This window comes from Manis pentadactyla, chromosome 4 (assembly GCF_030020395.1).
Source record: "Manis pentadactyla isolate mManPen7 chromosome 4, mManPen7.hap1, whole genome shotgun sequence".
NCBI lineage: Eukaryota > Metazoa > Chordata > Mammalia > Pholidota > Manidae > Manis > Manis pentadactyla.
In genome coordinates, this window is record NC_080022.1 from 25,196,793 (window position 1) to 25,216,903 (window position 20,111).

The 20,111-nt window shown below is 43.4% G+C and overlaps 1 protein-coding gene across 4 annotated transcripts in view; it reads right to left on the minus strand.

Annotated features, from left to right (window-relative positions):
- The window catches only part of CSMD2 (CUB and Sushi multiple domains 2), a 598,906-nt gene that overhangs the window by 25,094 nt on the left and 553,701 nt on the right, over window positions 1-20,111 (minus strand). For 3 of the 4 annotated variants that reach the window (XM_057499978.1, XM_057499977.1, XM_036885219.2), the window contains 5 exons: window positions 16,465-16,638; window positions 13,956-14,138; window positions 6,200-6,376; window positions 4,914-5,093; window positions 4,333-4,506 (listed from right to left, as the gene is read on the minus strand). In XM_057499978.1, the coding sequence (XP_057355961.1) occupies window positions 4,333-4,506; window positions 4,914-5,093; window positions 6,200-6,376; window positions 13,956-14,138; window positions 16,465-16,638 (888 nt within the window). Of the gene's footprint in view, window positions 1-4,332; window positions 4,507-4,913; window positions 5,094-6,199; window positions 6,377-13,955; window positions 14,139-16,464; window positions 16,639-20,111 lie in introns of those variants that run through there. The other variant, XM_036885220.2, reaches the window with a different exon arrangement.

Below are 20,111 nucleotides of genomic sequence, written 5' to 3' on the forward strand. Positions count from 1 at the left end.
CTTTGCCTCCAGTTCACTGTGTCAGCTCCCTTCTCTGAGCCTCATTCTCCCCATTAGCCACATGAGAAGGGGTCTCTCCTGCCCATCTCCCAGGATTTCTTGTTGTAAGAATCAGATGTGATCATGTGTGTGGATCTCCCTTAAGGAGGGAGAACAAAGCACTGAAATGAAAAATATCTGCATGACTGTGCTGGGATGGATGAGCTGACAGGCTGTGACCTACCAGTGAATGAGTTCACATGCAGGCAATCAGCAAAACTAAAGGCCCAGGGGGACCCCTTTTCCTCATTCCTGTTTTGCTTTAAATTAAATTCACTTCCTTTTCCATTAACTTTCAAATAGCATTTATTAAACATTTTCCAGCTCCTGATTTTCTCCTGTTTCTGGCACCAAATAAGTCAGCAGACATGAGCCCTGCCTTCTGAGATCTCAGAATCTAAGTCAGACAACACAGGCAGGTGTAAAAGATGGAAGATACAGATAAACAACAGGGTCTAAACATCAGTAAAATTCATTGAAAGTACACAAGTTCATTAGGTACCCAGAAGAAGTTGTGGAAGTTACATATTTAGTAAGAGCAGGAGCTGGAGGAGAAGTCAATGAAGCTAATCTACGGAAGATAGGAGGCTGTCCAGCCAAACGGGAGGGGGTGTGGGAGGAGCTGGGAGGGGGCCTGGGGAAGCACATAGGAGGTGGGTGAGCTGTCACTGAAAATGAGCTTGATCCTGATCTGCTATAATGTGAGGACAAAAATCCCTGACCACACTGTTCAGGGAGTTTCATAAGAGGAGGAAGGGGTGCTATGAGGATGTCTGTAGTAATACAATAAGAAAATGACTCGTCTGGAAGAAGGTCTGCAGAGGAAGAGACCCTGTCTGGAGGAAGGATGGAGTTCCGAGAACTGCTGAAGGACCAAACGTAGAGTATGGAGAGTGATAATTCCACCGAAGAATCTGCTTAGAGCAGATCTCAGTGGCCAGCCATTCAGCCACTTATATATTTTGTGCAGCATAGTGGTTAGAAATAAACACATTGACTTCTTTACAGCAACCTAAAAAATAATTGACTATCAAAGGCAAAGTTCCCCCCAAAATCACGTCAAGCACGAAGAACATTCTTTATGCTGTGATGAAGGTGGTGTGAGAGTGTGTGTGTACATAGAGTCATGAGGTTCATAAGCATATGCAAAATAAAGTGGGTAGACCTGTAGCCTATGTCCTGGAAGCTGGGGGTCTAGACTAACCAATCAGAAATCAGTTAAAGGCTGAGCTGATCAGAAGTTACCATATCCAGGAAAAAGCATCTCGGCATGTGATGCCAATCTGAATAATGACGTATCTTTTTCAACTCCTAAGACTGGTTAATAGTAAAAAATTTATTGGCAAAATCCATTGTTAATGAGGTTATGAGTCAACAAATAGTCTCATAACTGGCTGGTAGGAGAGTAAATTGGGAAACTTTGTCCCAGACAGTTTGGCAAAATGTGTCAAGTTAGGCTGCATGTCCACTGGCCCAGCATTGTCACCCCTAGGACTTTACCACAGGGTAAAGACATGTTATTTTCAGGAACACTTACTGCAAAATTACTTCCATCATGAGCAAATGGGAGAAACCTAAATTCATCATCAGTAGATGTTGAAACAAGTTGTGGTATCCACAATAAGGAAATTCTTTAAAACATTAAAAATGAAGATGTGCAGATCAATATGTATCAAGAGAGAAAGGTGGTCATGGCCTGTCAATGAATACAAGTTATGAACTAGTATGTACAGCATGACTCAATGCCATTTACAGAAAACCGCATGATTATTGCTACATATGCAAAATGCATGGTGACTGATGGGACGCACAATCAAAAGCTTAACTGTAGCTATCTTGGGGAAGTGAGAGTTCAGGAGATTGTTACATTTTCCTTTGTGTTTTCAGATGTGGTGCAAATTTTTGAACAGAATTCAATGACCAAAATTCATTGTTAAAAAGCAATTCATAAACATCAAAAAACTTCAAAAAAGATCCTGGCACTGCTGCAGTTGTAGCTGCATTCCTCCCACCGGTTCCTGGACTTGCCATTGGAATGAAGAAGGAGATATCTAAGCTGGCCTGTGCATACAGTAAAACAACAAATTTGACTGGATCTATACTGTCAGAACTCAACCAAGAATTAGGAGAAGTGCAAGTTTCAGTGGTCCAAAATCGTGCGACTATAGACTATCTACTGTTAAAAGAACATATGGGATGTGAACAGTTCCCAGGAATGTGTTGTTTTAATTTGTCTGTTTTTTCTCAAACTATTCAAATTCAGTTAGATAATATCCATCATATCATTGATAAGTTTTCACAAATGCCTAGGGCACCTAACCGGTTTTCTTGGTTTCACTGGTTATGGCTGGTAATTGTAGGTCTGCTTTTGTTATGTAGCTGTATTCCTATTATGTTAATGTATGTGCGCAATTTAATTAGTAGTTTAAAACCTATACATGCTTATGTTACTCTACAGAAGATATGTCAAAGAAATAATCGATCTCCCCATGTTTTCTTCCGCATGCTACTTCTATAGCTTTTCTTCTTCCTTCCTAATTACAACCCTTTAGTAGAATTAGTGCCTCATATAGAAAATTACCGAGTATCATAATTCTTCCAAGTGGTAAAGATACCTCAAGACAAATGCTGGGCATAGAAGCCACAGGGCATAAATCTGCAAAGAAGTAAAAAGCTAACCTTTTCAAACAATAAGGCTTCCCTCTCACTTACCAACTTCACATTTCCCTGTATGGCCCCGGAAGATGACTGGTTAGCCAGAGACGGGTAAGATTCCTCAAGGGAGGAACAACCTAAGACAGGCACAGTCGCAGGGGGGCCATCAGGAGAGAAATTGGGGACCAACAGAGGGGAGGCTTAGAACCTCACCCCCCCTGTTTTGAGAGAAATCTTCTGCATCCGTGGATGTTTTGTTGCCCTTGTCTAGCTTAGAATAATACTTAGTCTATAGGCACAGACCTGAGCATCTACATTTGCCCTCTTACAGCACTGAATTAAGTTTTCTACCTTTATCTTGCATCTACCTACCACTTCAGCATTTTATTTAAAAAAATAATAATAATAATAAGGGAGAAATGTGGGATTCACATATAAATCATGTATAAAAATCAAACGAATAATCACATCTGACTTGACTGTTTATAGTTCATGATGCGTGATCAAAAACAAAAGTTTCTGTGATATGACTGCCCTTGCACTGTTCACCATGTAAGAACTTATTCACTATGTAAGAATTTGTTCACCATGTAAGAACTTGTTTGTTATGCTTCAGAAGATTGGAGACTGTTGAGATATAGGCTTGGGGTTGATTAATGACTGTGCATTGAGTCCCCTATACAGAATTTTATTGTTGTTAACAACCATTTGATCAATAAATATGAGAGATGCCCTCTCAAAAAAAAATAAAAATAAAAAAATAAAATAAAATAAAATAAAATAAAATAAAATAAAATAAAAAAGCAATTCAGTTATTTCTCACAAATAAAAGCAAGTTTCGGAGTCCAGACTCAGCCCTGAGACCTGCTACCTTCCTACCATTTCCCTGGGGACATGTGAAAGTCTGAGGGCTTAACCATGCATCAATGCTGCCTTTTCTGCATTTAATTCTAAGTCGCTGGCTCTAGTCTCTGCTGAAATTTCCCAAACTGAAGCAAATTTTCAGGGGCACCTAAATAATCATGAGTATATTGATGGTTTTCTGCAGAATTAGATAAGTGCCAAGTAGAAAGAAAAAAAAATAGGTCCTACTGTTTGTCCAAAGCATGGGCATCAAGAAAACCTCCCACAGCCCAGTTACGGGGTATGGCAAGAATGAGCAACTTAGAACTTGCTTCTCTGGGAGCCTTGGAGTGGGTCTGGAGCTCTTTGGGACACACCTGGGCCAGGGGGATAAGAAATACTCTTTTACCAGAAAGTCTCAAGTGCCCTGGGAGTCTTTTCTGTGTAGGGCATTTTCTATGAAAACAGGCATATTTCTAGCATGGCACCCCTCCCAGATCTTTGGATACTATGCCATCCAGTTAACAATCTTCCAGGTTCAGAAATACCTCTCTTATCTCTGGCTTGATTTCTTTCTGCTGTGACTCTACACAGTGGCTGTAGCCAGGGCTCCAGGAGAATATTCTCATTTTTTCCCCTTTAAACTTCCTTCCTTCTTGAATAGTGTCTGTCACAGTTCCTTCCTGATTTGGGGAAGGGGACTTACCTATCTTAGGTCTCCCAGCAGCAGGGCTGAAGAGGGAGGGGATGGAGCCAGCAGACCGGATGCACCCAAGGCCCTGGTGAGCAACTTACGGAAACACTGAGGCAGCTCTCCTGTCCAGGATCCGTTCCCCTCACAGGTGAGCACCGCAGGCAAGGACAGCTGGTACCCCTCCAGGCAGGCGTACGTCACACTTGAGCCCCACGTGAAGTCAGAGCCCACCACTTTCCCGTTGGGGATGAGCTGAGGCGGCTTGCATGTGATAGCTGGGGGGAGACCAAGGCTGAGCTCTGGTGCTGTCCTGAGAAACCAGGCGTCAGTCACCAGCTACCCTGTGCCTGCAGGAGTCGGGGCTACGCAGAAAGAATCGGGAATGACCCCTGTGAGTTTGGAGCTCTGGTCCTTTTGCCTTTTATGAAGGCTCCTCTCAAGAGTGATGACCTACTCCTCTCTCCATGGGGTCCACCCCTCAATGTTCTAAGCCCAGGCCTTACCTTGGTTCCTTTCAATCCCTCCTTCAGGAGTTCAAGGACCAGTCCTCATCTCACTCCCGATAAGACGTTATATAAGGGCTCTGCTTTGTCAGCCCCCTCCCTTCTCAATGTTCAAGGCCCATGGCTCACTTTTCTGTCTCCTTTGCCCCTCTGCTCACATGTGCAGCCCTCAGACACACCTTTGCAGACTGGTTTGGTGCCATTCCACGTCCGGTCTTTGGTGCAGCTCAGCACAGACACCCTGTGCGACTCCATCATGTAGCCAGGGACGCACTGGTATGTCACAGTTTTGTTGTATCTGAAGTCATTGCCCAGCCGGAGGCCGTTGGCTGGAATCCCAGGGTCGCCACAGTTTATGACTAGGATAAGAGAGACAGCATGCTTTACTCCTAGGCCAGAACCCTGGTCTCCCCAGCACTCTAATACCATCCTTGTCACTCCCGGCATACGTCCCAGAAGGAAAAGTGCCAGATCAGGGACACTCTGTCTCCCACAGGCTCCCACTGGGCACTGCCCATTCCAAAGTGCTTTCAGCCAAGTCTCCCTGCAAGGGTCCTCCAGTGTCCCCACCGTCCTTGTCCACACCATCCTTGTGCACCCCAGCTGCTTGGGCTATGAAGACCATCCTTCTTATTCAAAGCCCACTCCTCTGAGAGGAAGTACCCGGAGGGCTCAGTTCCTAAGCCTCGCAGGCCACTGCAGGCCCAGCGGTCTAGAGGCAGGGTCCTGTGACCTACGCAATGGCCATACCTATGCTGTGATATCAAGTGGGGGTAGGGCTCTGACCTCAGAACAGAGTGTACTTGACATGGAATTTCAGCTGGAGCCTGAATTCACAGACAGGACTTGGAAAGGACTTGAAGAAGCAGAATGTTGTCAGATTCCCTTATCCTATCACTTCCCTCTATCTGGGCCCCAGTGTGACTCACTTTCTAAGGAAAAGGGTCTGGGGCCGCCTTGAGAGGAAGAAGAAAGGGGAGCTGTGGGGCTACACCATGTTTGGGAGCCAGGGCAGGGTGGGGATGGGCCCCTGGTGAGAGGAATTAACAAAGGTGGGGGATGGTGGCAGCTTTGAAGTGGGGAGAGTCAGGCTGCATGCCAGGGGTCTCCCTGAAAGAGGAAAAAAGGCCCGCAGGACTGGCTAGAGCCTGAGAAATAGCAAATATATCTTTTCTCAGCCTCCCTGAGCCTCAGTCGCCTCATATGTAAAGTGGGCTAAGAGAAGCTATTCCATGGGCCTGTGCTGAGAATCAAATCATATAATGCCTATAAAATAAAGCACTTAGCTCAGAGGCTGTCACACAGCACATGCTCAATGAACAGATGCTATTTGTATGATTCCTATTCAAGGGCAAGTCCCACTACTCCAGCCGGCCCTCACAGTCTCCCACAGAGAGCCTTTGGTTGGAGAAGCTGGATCGCCTTGGCCACCAGCTGCCATGGCTCTGAGGGCCTGCTCTCTCACCTATGCACTCCGGGTCACCGCCTGTCCAGGTGCCATTGACTGAGCAGTGCCGGCTGAGCAGGCCTGTGGCATAGTAGCCTTCCCGACACTCATAGACGATGGAGCTGGAGAAAACCAGGCCATCACTGAACATGACTCGGGCATTGCTTGGAGTCCCCGGGTTCCCACAGGAGATCACTAGGAAGCAAAAGAGGGCATTATTCACCAGGACAAGGGCAGGCATCCCCCAGGTCCTGAGAACTGCCCAGTGTGGGAACCATGTGCTAATGAGGGCCCTGTGGATTGAAGTACCTCTCCCTTTGCTGTCATGTCTGACTGTCTCAACCTCAGAAGGCAAAGAAAACACCTGCATGAATTTTTTCTAATATCTAAAAAAATAAATGTTATATCTGTTTCATGATCACACCTAAAATTTTAAGCAATTCCTTAATATCAGCAAATACCCAATCAGTGCTTAATTTTCCTCAATTGTCTCTCTCTCTTTTTTTTTTTTACAGTTGATTTGTTTGAATCATGATCCAAATATGACATTTGGTTGGCATGTCTCTAAGACTGAATCTAGATATTCCCACTCCCTCTCCTAGAATTTATCTGTTACAAAAACCAGGGCATACCATTATAAATATATATGCACCCAACACAGGAGCACCAGCATATGTGAAACAAATACTAACAGAACTAAAGGAGGAAATAGAATGCAATGCATTCATTTTAGGAGACTTCAACACACCACTCACTCCAAAGGACAGATCCACCAGACAGAAAATAAGTAAGGACACAGAGGCACTGAACAACACACTAGAACAGATGGACATAATAGACATCTATAGAACTCTACATCCAAAAGCAGCAGAATACACATTCTTCTCAAGTGCACATGGAACATTTTCAAGAATAGATCATATACTAGGCCACAAAAAGAGCTTCAGTAAATTAAAAAAGATTGAAATTCTACCAACCAACTTTTCAGACCACAAAGGAATAAAACTAGAACTAAATTGTACAAAGAATGCAAAAAGGCCCACAAACACATGGAGGCTTAACAACATGCTTCTAAATAATCAATGGATCAATGACCAAATTAAAATAGAGATCAAGCAATATATGGAAACAAATGACAACAACAATACAAAGCTCCAACTTCTGTGGGACGCAGCAAAAGCAGTCTTAAAGGGAAAGTATATAGCAATCCAGGCATATTTAAAGAAGGAAGAACAATCCCAAACGAATAGTCTAATGTCACAATTATCGAAATTGGAAAAAGAAGAACAAATGAGGCCTAAATTCAGCAGAAGGAGGACATCATAAAGATCAGAGAAGAAATAAATAAAATTGAGAAGAATAAAACAATAGAAAAAATCAATGAAACCAAGAGCTGGTTCTTTGAGAAAATAAGCAAAATAGATAAGCCTCCAGCCAGACTTATTAAGAGAAAAAGAGAATCAACACACATCAACAGAATCAGAAACGAGAAAGGAAAAATCACGACAGACTCCACAGAAATACAAAGAATTATTAGAGACTACTATGAAAACCTATATGCTAACAAGCTGGAAAACCTAGGAGAAATGGACAACTTCCTAGAAAAATACAACCTTCCAAAACTGACCCAGAAAGAAACAGAAAATCTAAACAGACCAATTACCAGCAACGAAATTGAAGCGGTAATCAAAAGATCTTCTCTGATCTTTATGATGTCCTCCTTCTGCTGAATTTAGGCCTCATTTGTTCTTCTTTTTCCAATTTCGATAATTGTGACATTAGACTATTCGTTTGGGATTGTTCTTCCTTCTTTAAACAAAATCCCCAGGCCAGATGGATTTACCTCGGAATTTTATCAGACATACAGAGAAGACATAATACCCATTCTCCTTAAAGTTTTCCAAAAAATAGAAGAGGAGGGAATACTCCCAAACTCATTCTATGAAGCCAGCATCACCCTAATACCAAAACCAGGCAAAGACCCCACCAAAAAAGAAAATTACAGACCAATATCCCTGATGAACGTAGGTGCAAAAATACAGAACAAAATATTAGCAAACCGAATTCAAAAATACATCAAAAGGATCATACACCATGACCAAGTGGGATTCATCTCAGGGATGCAAGGATGGTACAACATTCTAAAATCCATTAACATCATCCACCACATCAACAAAAAGAAGGACAAAAACCACATACATGATCATCTCCATAGTTGCTGAAAATGCGTTCGGCAAAATTCAACATCCATTCATGATAAAAACTCTCAACAAAATGGGTATAGAGGGCAAGTACCTCAACATAATAAAGGCCTATATATGATAAACCCACAGCCAACATCATACTGAACAGCGAGAAGCTGAAAGCTTTTCCTCTGAGATCGGGAACAAGACAGGGATGCCCACTCTCCCCACCATTATTCAACATAGTACTGGAGGTCCAAGCCACGGCAATTAGACAAAACAAAGAAATACAAGGAATCCAGATTGCCAAAGACAAAGTCAAACAGTCACTATTTGCAGATGACATGATACTGTACATAAAAAACCCTAAATACTCCACTCCAAAATTACTAGAACTAATATCAGAATTCAGCAAAGTTTCAGGATACAAAATTAATACACAGAAATCTGTGGCTTTCCTATACACTAACAATGAACTAATAGAAAGAGAAATCAGGAAAACAATTCCATTCACAATTGCATCAAAAAGAATAAAATACCTAGGAATAAACCTAACCGAGGAAGTGAAAGACCTATACCCTGAAAACTATAAGACACTCTAAAGAGAAATTAAAGAGGACACTAGCAAATGGAAACTCACCCCATGCTCTTGACTAGGAAGAATTAATGTCGTCAAAATGGCCATCCTGCCCAAATCAATATACAGATTTGATGCAATCCCTATCAAATTGCCAACAACATTCTTCAATGAACTGGAACAAATAGTCCAAAAATTCATATGGAAACACCAAAGACCCCAAATAGCCAAAGCAATCCTGAGAAGGAAGAATAAAGTGGGAGGGATCTCGCTTCCCAACTTCAAGCTCTACTACAAAGCCACAGTAATCAAGACAATTTGGTACTGGCACAAGAACAGAACCACAGACCAGTGGAACAGAATAGAGACTCCAGACATTAACCCAAACATATATGGTCAATTATATATGATAAAGGAGCCATGGACATACAATGGGGAAATGACAGTCTCTTCAACAGATGGTGCTGGCAAAACTGGACAGCTACATGTAAGAGAATGAAACTGGATCACTGTCTAACCCCATACACAAAAGTAAATTCAAAATGGATCAAAGACCTGAATGTAAGTCATGAAACCATAAAACTCCTAGAAAAAAAACATAGGCAAAAATCTCTTGGACATAAACATGAGTGACTTCTTCATGAACATATCTCCCCAGGCAAGGGAAATAAAGGCAAAAATGAACAAGTGGGACTATATTAAGCTGAAAAGCTTCTGTACAGCAAAGGACACCATCAACAGAACAAAAAGGTACCCTACAGTATGGGAGAATATATTCCTAAATGACAGATCCAATAAAGGGTTGACATCCAAAATATGTAAAGAGCTCACACACCACAACAAACAAAAAGCAAATAATCCAATTAAAAAATGGGCAGAGGAACTGAACAGACAGTTCTCCAAAGAAGAAATTTAGATGGCCAACAGACACATGAAAAGATGCTCCACATCGCTAGTCATCAGAGAAATGCAAATTAAAACCATAATGAGATATCACTTCACACCAGTAAGGATTGCTACCATCCAAAAGACAAACAACAACAAATGTGGGTGAGGTTGCGGAGAAAGGGGAACCCTCCTACACTGCTGGTGGGAATGTAAATTAGTTCAACCATTGTGGAAAGCAGTATGGAGATTCCTGAAAAAGCTCAAAATAGACATACCATTTGACCCAGGAATTCCACTTCTAGGAATTTACCCTAAGAATGCAGCAGCCCAGTTTCAAAAAGACAGATGCACCCCTATGTTTATTGCAGCACTATTTACAACAGCCAAGAAATGGAAGCAACCTAAGTGTCCATCAGTAGATGAGTGGATAAAGAAGATGTGGTACATACACACAATAGAATATTATTCAGCCATAAGAAGAAAACAAATCCTACCATTTGCAACAACCTGGATGGAGCTAGAGGGTATTATGCTCAGTGAAATAAGCCAGGCAGAGAAAGACAAGTATCAAATGATTTCACTCATATGTGGAGTATAAGAACAAAGAAAAACTGAAGGAACAAAACAGCAGCAGAATCACAGAACCCAAGAATGGAGTAACAGTTACCAAAGGGAAAGGGACTGAGGAGGATGGGTGGGAAGGGAGGGAAAAGGGTGGGGAAAAAGAAAGGGGGCATTACGATTAGCATGTATAGGGTGGGGGGGGCATGGGAAGGGCTGTGCCACACAGTGAAGACAAGTAGTGATTCTACAGCATCTTACTACACTGATGGACAGTGACTGTAATGGGGTGTGTGTGGGGGACTTGGTGAAGGGGGGAGCCTAGTAAACATAATGTTCTTCATGTAATTGTAGATTAATGATAACAACAACAACAAAAAAAACCCAGGGCATTTATCTGGTAGAATTTTCCACTTTCTGGATTTTGCTAACTGCACCAATGAGGTATTGTTCAACATGTTCCTCTGTCCCTGGTAGGTGCTGTAATCAAGTCCTGCTGCTTGGCAAGGGCATTTCATAGGCGGTTTTGTGTCTTTCTTATTGCACCACAACGAGAAGCACAGCATGTCCATTTGTTCCTTGATGGTGATGTCAAGGCTGATCAATAGGTTGAGGTTTGCCCACCTAATCTGGCACCATAAAGTTCCCATTGATATTTTACTTAATGTTTTAGCAGCACTTGATGATTGTTGACTAGATTTGTTATTTTATTTGGGGACTGAAAATGGTGGTATTCTAATTCTATAGTTCTTTCTGCATTAGCTCAAGTTCTTTAATAGAGAACTTGCCATCATCAAATACTTCCTTATCCTGAAATACAATTCATAAAGGAAGGCTGGATAATGCTTGATTTTTTTATTTATCAGATGTCAGGGTAATGAGCTTATTTCCTAGGAAGCTCCAAAGGTGACTGACAATCATTTGAACTCATGAATTTAATCTTATTTACTATGTTGCCATCCCTTGCCACTCTTATTCTTATTGATGCTCAAATTATCCCATCTCTGGCTAGTGGGAATCTCTTCAAATTGGCTTCTAAGTTCCTTTGATGTGACCCTGCTTGTCTTTTGCAGGTTTCTTGCTGAAGTGATGAGATGTTCCATATTCACCTTGTATATTTCCCAAGTATTTCCTGGAATCAACCATTTCTCTAAATAGCTCTGGTTCCTTTCAATGGAGAATGGATTTAGAAAACACAGTCTGGGTATTAAGGGCACTCATTGTTACTGAGTTGGTCACTGATTCTAGACTTTTAGAGTGGATAGAGCTAGAAAAACAACTTTTTAAATTTCGAAAATGAGTTTATACTGGCATTATCAGTCCAAAATTAAGGAGTAAGAGTTTTTCCTTAACTTCCTTATTTTTATATTACATCTCTTATGCATTGAAAATCTTGGTTCTTAATGACAAGTAATTTAAATTTGTTTTATCCACACATACTACGGTATTACATATGTAAGAGTTTCAGAATAGCAATACCAGTATTATTTTAATAATATGATTGCTGAAAACAGTTTAAGATCTCTTTGCAGTTTGCTTTGTCCTCAGGATATATACCATAGTCCAATTCTATTTTTCAAATCAGTGGAAATAATTCTCTGGGTTACTAAATCACCACTCAATACACAGGTGCATTTGTTTTCATTCTGGATTTGATATTTAGAAAATGCTTGTTTCTTGTCTTTGATTTAATTTTATTTTGTTAAGTATGTAAACATCTACGTGGTCCCAAAGACAAATCTACAAAATGGTTCCTACACAAGCAGTATAACAGAGAGGCTCTCACAGCCAGTGATTCAACAGGTGTCTGTGCTGCCTACGTGCCATGCCCGATGCCTTCGAGGAGCTCAGTCTGTCTTAAGAACCTCCCTACAACCTGCTGAATTAAAATAGGAAGAATAAGTGTCATCCTTGAAGGAAAAAAAAGCACTAAGAAGGGAGCAGTTTATGGGACTGAAGATAGGAATTTGAGGAGAGCTTTGAAGGATAAATGGGAGTTTGCCAAGGGAAGTCACAAATTGCTGTGTGCATGTTACATACACACTCATTCAACAAACATTCCCTTCCATGTCCAAACTCCCAGCTGCTCACATTCTACTCCCTGAACACTCCTGCCGTGGGGACTGACTCCATTCTGAGACCTGAGTGGCATGAAAGGGGACCCAGTTGCAAGGGGACCCCGTCGCAGTGGCTGTTTGAGAATATACTAAATTCTCCCCTTGCCAATGCACTGTCTACCACAAAACTCTTACCACGCCTGCAAAATCCCATAGAAACTAACGTTGCAAATAGTAAAAGAAAGGCAGAACTTTAGGCAGACAAGTGAGAGGGCTCTGCCTCATTGGTATAATTTTCTGGCAGGAGTCCCTTGATCATGGGCCAGAACATCTCTTTTTCTCTGCAGAACTACTCCACAACCGCAATTTCAAGCAGCCACTCTCTACCCACCGCCTCTTATCTCTTTGGCTCACTCCCTCTGGGATTCATTCTCTGCTGATTTTTTTGGCCTGTTGGGACCTATAATCCATTGACCATACCACTTCTTCACTGCCTCTTACCCCACTCTGCCCCCTCCTCACCTAGCTTAGATGACAAGATCCATCATAATCAACACTTTGCATGTACCCTCATCTCCCTCGCCGCTTTCTGCCCATGTCTCAGTTGCTTGATAAAACCTCAGCCGTACACCTAATGCTTCACCCTCCCTGTACCTGCAACCACATAGCAGTATATGTTGAACAAAAAACACAGACCAATGCCGACTTCTCTCACTGTAAAGTAAGGGCCTCTTTCCTTCAGCTAGCCCTTGGTGCTGCCTGGCAATTACCATTTCCCCGTTCCACTCCCACGCCTCCCTACTAGATGATTATCTCATCGCCCCTTCCTCTTCCAGCACCTTCTCTGCTGGCCAAGCTTACTCTCAGCTGTTAAACTGCCTCTCACCTAGGAGAGTGCTACGCAGGCTGTATTTTAGAGAGAGAGAGAGACAGAGAGGTTTGGAGCAGCCACAAGAAGCTGGACTCTGTGGAGAGATGTTTTACTTTTTTTTTCAGAAATTTAGGGGTATATGGAGAAATGGAATTTCCCCACAGGAGTGACCTCAGGAAGCATCCTTAAGGGCTTACACCACTTTTAAGAGATTGTGAAGAAACTGGATTTGCATTTCTTTTGGCACTTTGGAAGCTGTTTAACACAGTCTCTTCACTTAAACTGTAAGCCCCGAGAGGACAAGGTGGGTCTGTCTTGATCACTGTCAGGCTCCCAGCACATACTACAGTATTTGGCGCATTATTGTCAAAACTATATGGGAAATAGATGAATAAACAGGCTAAGTTTCATCTCCTCTGGTCTCTTCTCTTCTTGGGTAAGGGTGGGGAATATGTTTGTCTTTGGATTACTAATAAGAATGAATGAGATCTATTAATGATACCCTCCACCTGGCTGAGGGTTCAAAGGGACCAGGGGTTTTCTCTGTGAGTGTGAGGGCAGGTGCTTGGGAGCAGGAAACAGGGAAGAGCACGTGGGGGCAGGCAAAGGGGAAAAGCAGAATGGTCACATACATTACCTCCACACTCAGGCTGCATGCCGCTCCACGAGCCGTTGGCTTGGCAGGTTCGCTCAGACGATCCCCGGAGTGTGTGGCCAGCTTCGCAGCTGAAGCGCATCAGACTACCTGGGGCAAAGCTGTCCCCCAGACGGATACCGTGGGCTGGGATCCCAGGATCACCACAAATTCCCATGCTGGTTCCTGTGGACCAGAGCCACACAAACTCTGTTGTTTTAACATGGAGCAAAAAAAGGAAGTGGGGGCCTGGGAGAGAGAATATTGGGCCATTGCTAAGAGGAGGCATGAGCGCCACAAATGAGAGGGGTGAAAGCTGACTGTGTGTCTAGCCCAAGTTATCTGGATGGGCTCCTGCCTCACTAGCCTGTGGTCAGAGAATACAAGGGTCTGAGGTCATGGGTGACTCTCTGGAACTACACAGCAAGGGAAGGGAGAAGGCAGAGGCCAAGTTCTGTGGTGGAATCATGCCTTCCATCTTTGGCCTTGCCTGTGTGGAATGTCAGAAGTCCAAGCTGGCCACATCCCCTCCTTCCTCCTTTTACCTCCTCTCCACCAATATTTCGCTGATTCTGCAACCTCTCCCTTCCTAGTTTCACTGTCTTAGCTCAGATGCTCAACCTGCTCTTGCCTGAACTATTGCAAGAGCCTCCTAACCAATGCCCCTTCCTCTTCAACTCTCCTTCTAATCCACCTTCCTCTTTACCCTCAAATCTTAACCATGGACAACCACCAAGCATCTGATCTTGTTTCCTTCCCACTGAAACATCTCCATTGGCTTCCCACTGCCAACGGGGTGAAGTCCAAACTCCTTAGCATAGATTCCTCTCACCTGCCTAGCTTGAATCTTGATCCTGGGCCTTTCATTGAGGAGCCCCTATTTGCAAATTCTGCAATACAGGCGAGCTCTTGATGAAATGTCTTAGACTCTTTCATTTTGTTCTTCCTTTATCCCCTGACTCCTGCTACATTTCTGCATTTATCTGTGTTCTGATATTTTATGAAGCCACCCAAGAGGGTGCTAAGGACCCAAGAGGTGGAGTAGGGTAGAGAACAGTGCCTGTGGGAGCCAGCACATCTCATCATATGGAGATGTATAGAAACACCATTCGATCAGATGAGGCCATGGTGAGCACAAGGAGGGAAGAGGACAATTAAGGAACAAATGGCAACTGCATGAGAAGAGAGTTTCCAACCGATGTGGAAGGTTTCCTCATAAAGCCACATGTGTGGGCATCAGATGATAACCTCTGAGGAACCAGATTTAGTTTACTGGAGTAAATAAGTGTTTAAGTGATGTGTACTCCACCATTCACCATTTCATTTATGTCTTTTCCTTTCAATCTTGGCATTATTTCCATGTCTAGTCTAGCCTCAGACTATGAGAATACTATATAACCCCATGTTCGCCATTCTGCTCCCCACCTTGGAAGGGGGATTCATTCAACCTTCAGCTCAAACATCACACTTGGCTAGGTTTCCTTGTCTTTTGGGGTTTTCCAGGATGTAGCCTATGCAATAGGCAGTACTGGCCCCCCTTGAAGGCTTCCCTGATGGTGAGTGCTTTAACTTCCACACCAGCTAGCTGACAGCTGGGCCAGCACTATCATATAATAGGTCTGAGGGCGGAGCTCTCCAGTCTTGGGGCTTATCTGACAGAATGGCCCTAACTGTAGTGTTTGGGCTCTGTTTCAACGGTGTAAGGGAGTCTGGGACAGAATATTGTACCATGGGGTCAGGTGGCAGCTACTGACTCTTTACTGAAGAGGAGTATCAGCAAAGTGATGGCATGGCAGAGGTGGGCAATGAACATCCCAAAGTATGTCTCAAATGCTAGAAATCTCTGCATGTCCTAATGGCCCAGGGACTTGATTTTGTTATGCATCATCTAGGTGCGCTGACTATACAGATAAGGCTCAGAATCTGACCCTGGAACTCCCAAATGCCTATTCTTTAGGACTGACATAAGTTGCTGTTGCAGCAGACTCAGAGATTAACAGTGAAACAAATTATTAATAGAAGTCTGGGAATGGTGTGTTAGGGCTGTAGTGAAGAACTCTACCCCACTAGGCAGCCACAGGAAAAGCTGGGGAGGCAGTGATAAGAAAGAAAGGGAAGGGGTTGGGGCCTACGAGGCCCAAGTGGGAAGGGAAAAACACAGGAGTAGGTCTGGACTGGGCCCAACACTAGGGAGGCTTGGGCTGTTCTCAGGAACTCCTGGAAACAAGTGTCTGAACAGGACTCTCACCATAGGGTGACCCCACAAACTTGTATCCTCCCTCGTTCACACCCCCTTGGCTGTAAGGGCTTGGCCAGAGCTGACCAAAGGGATGAAGCTGGGCTCAGACCATCAGAGGCTGAGGTCCATTTGGGTCCACAGCTGTGCTCTCTCAGGGAGGGGAGGAGGGTTCCTTCCTGTCCATCTGTCACACTCACACCTTGGGAGCTCGCCCACCTCCCATCAGCCAAGTGTTCCTCTGGGCCCGACTCCCCCACATTAAGCCCCATATACCTGAGCAGTGGGGAAGGGAGCCAGTCCAGTGTCCGTCCAGCCCACACATGCGGGTGGCATTTCCCACCAGAGTCCGCTTGCCGGTGCAGCTATAGCGCACGACTGCGCCCACGGTGTAGCTGTCCCCGGACGTCTGGGAATGGGGCGGGGAGCCCGGATGGCCGCAGGACAGCACTGTGGGGAGGAGCAGACATCTCAGCACCTCTGGCAGGGGTGGGGCATTGTCATGGGGCACACCAGGCTTTTTGCAGTGAAAGGTAGAGAATGAAATATTATTCAGCCATAAAAAGGAATCAAATCTTGCCATTTGTGACAACACAGATGGATCTTGAGGGCATTACGGTAAGTAAATAAGTTAGATGCAGAAATACAAATAATGTATGATCTCACTTATATATACATGGAATCTAAAAAAAAAAAAGAAAGAAAAAAACCAAGCTCTTAGATACAGAGAACGGATTGGGGGTTGGGGGTGAGGCAAATGGGTGAAGGGAGTCAAAAAGTACAAATTTCTAGTTATAAAATAAGTCATGTGCATGTAATGTACAGCATGGAGACTATAGTTAATAATACTGTATTGTATGTTTCAAAGTCACTAAGAGAGTAAGTCTGAAAAGTTCTCATCAGAAGAAAAAAAATCCTGTAACTACATATGATGATAGAAATTGTGATAACCAGTTTGCAATATATACAATATTGAATCATTACATTGTACACCTGAAACTAATATAACATTGTATGTCAATTATGCCTAAAAACAAGATCAGAACAAAATTGAGATGTACTGGCCAGGGCGGGGCAATGCCATCAATGTCACAGGTTTGCCTTCCCACTGATCTTGCCACCAGTTGATTCCAGGTTCTTTCATTTACTCAACATATATTTACTGAGTGCCTATTATGTACTAGGCACTCTTTTATGTGTTTGGGAGAATGAAGCCCATGCTTTCATGGGGCTTATAGTTTAGTGGAGAGAGACTATAAATATAAAAATACATAGGTAATTCTAGGGTGTTACTGAAAAATACATCTCCATCAGGAAAAAGGCATTTAGGGGAGGGATGAGGGTGCTATTTTTGAGTAGGGTGGTTGGGGAAATGTCTCTGAGGAGGTGACACCTGAGCAGTGATTTGAATGACGTGAAGAGTCCAGCTATGCAAGATCTGGGGAAAGAGTTTTTGAGGGAAGGAACATCAGGAGTAAAGGCCGAGAAGCTACAATGAGCTTGGCGTGTTTGAGGAACAGCAAGAAAGCCAGGACTGCTGGAACAGAATGAGCCAAGAAAGAATGGAGAAGGGATGGGTGGAGAGGTTGCCAGCAGCCAGATCACAGCACAGAATCTGGATTTTATTATAAGCATGATGGGACATCACTGGAGTGCTATGATCTGATTAACATTTTAACAGGATGATTCTAGCTACCGTGTGGAGGCCATTTCAGAGTTGGGTGAGAAAGAGGGAGATGTTGCAGGAGCTCAAGAAGAGAAGATAATGACTTAGAAAGACTCAACCTTGGGGTTTGGCAGGAGATCCTTGTAGTCATTGCTTGTACCCAAAAAAGGGCACAGGGCATGGTGACCAAAGGGAAAAATTATGAGTTGAGCCAACGTTGTCCCCAGTGTTGGCATTTTGATCGCAGGGATGGCACGAATGGGTCTTGGGTACCTCCACTTCTTATTGTGGTCTTAACATGTGTCAAACACTGTCCAAAGTGCTTGTGGTAGATTATCCACAGAGACTACTGCTAACAATGCTTCCATCAAGGCATGGAGCCTGTTTCTCTTCCTCTTGAATCTAGGCTGGCCCTACAACTTGCTTTGACCACTGGCATGTGGTGGAAATGACACTGGGCTGGTTGTGGACCAAGAAGCCCAGCAGTTTCTGCATTTATTTGCTTGGAATACTATTGCTACCACGTAAGCAAGTCAAGCCTAGACTACTGAATGATAAGAAAGCACGTGGAGACAGGGAGTATGTGGAGAACAATCATGATGCCCCAGGCAGCAGTCAGGACCATGTTTCCTGACGTGTGAGTGAGGCCATCCTGGATTTTTTTCCTAGTCTGGTCAATCCACAACAGCCACAGCACATGAAGCAGAGACACACTGTCCATTAAACCTTGCCTGAATTGCCTATCATAAGCAATTAAATGGTTGTTCCATTAAGCCATTATATATAAGTCACATTTGGGGTGACACATTACATAATAGATAATTGAGGCAAAATGGATATGTTTTTGGAGGTCTTGAGGGTAGGGGCTGTATATTGTATGTGTGAGGGATATAAACTGTGGTGGCAGAAAGCTGACTGATACACAGTCTGCAAAGATGGCCACCAACACTTTTTTTCCATCCCTCTACACATATCCCACCCCTGCTACTCCACTCTACTATTTCCCCTCCCCTTGAATCTGGGCTGGCCTTGTGAAATGTTCTGATCAACAGAATGTGGTAGAATGAGGTTTTGGGAATTCTGAGCTTTGGTTTTAAGAAAACTTTTGTTCTATGAACATTGCCTCCAAGTAAAGAAGACTAAGCCATCCTGCTAGAGAAATGAGCACAGAGAGAGACGCCACATGCCCGAGGACAGCCAGCACCAAGGCCCCACGTATGTGGGTGTGGCCCTCTTGGGTTCTCCGGCCCTAAAGGAACCACCTGGGGCATGGACAAGCCATCCCTGCTGGGGACTTTGTTCATTGTATGCGTCAGCTTGACTGGGCCACATGACGCTCAGATACTTGGTCAAACATTATTCTGTGAGGGCATTTCTGAATGAGATGAATATTTCACAATTAACATGAACATTTCTGAAAAAGGCATGTTGCCCTCTCTGGTGTGGGTGGGCCTCATCCAATCTCTTGAAGGCCTCAACAGAACACGAAGGCAGAGTAAGAACAGTTTTCTCTCTCTGTCCAAACGTCTGAGCGGGGACCTCAGTCTTCTCCTGTCTTTGGACTCAGAGTTGGACTGGCATTTACACGATTGACTCTTCTCCTTCCCAGGCTTTCAAACTCTGACTGGATTATACCATTGGCCCTTGTGGGTTTCCAGCTTGCTGACTGAAGATCTTGGGACTTCTTAGCTTCCATAACTGTGTGAAGCAATTCCTTATTATATATAGATATGGATATAAAATAGAGATAGAAATAAAAAAATATTTCTCCCCTCTGGGTTATTGGTTCTATTTCTCTGGAGAACCCAAACAAATATACCCGCTAAGCCCTGAATTCCTGAACTTTAGAACTGTGAGAAAAAACCAAAGCAGGGGTCATTTTAAGCCACTAAGTTTTGAGATGGTTTGAGAAAGGATAAAGCGAGTTTCAAGGATTATACTATTTATTCCTTAAGACATCCCTATGAGGTAACCACCACTTCTGTCTCCATTTACTAAGGAGGAAAATTAGGCATGGTGAAGAAAAGTAACTTATTCCAGGTCATAGACCTATTCAGTGGTAGAATTAGTTGTGGAAACCAGTCTGGCTGATTTCAGAGGTTACACTCTTAAGCACTATGACTGATTTTTTTCTGCAATACTGTTCTAATACTATCAAATAATTCTCTCGTTCTGAAAAATTTTTGGGCTTAGAAACTGTCCAATTTTAACTCTGTAATGACTTTTCAAGTAAACTCATCTGTAATGGACATATAAC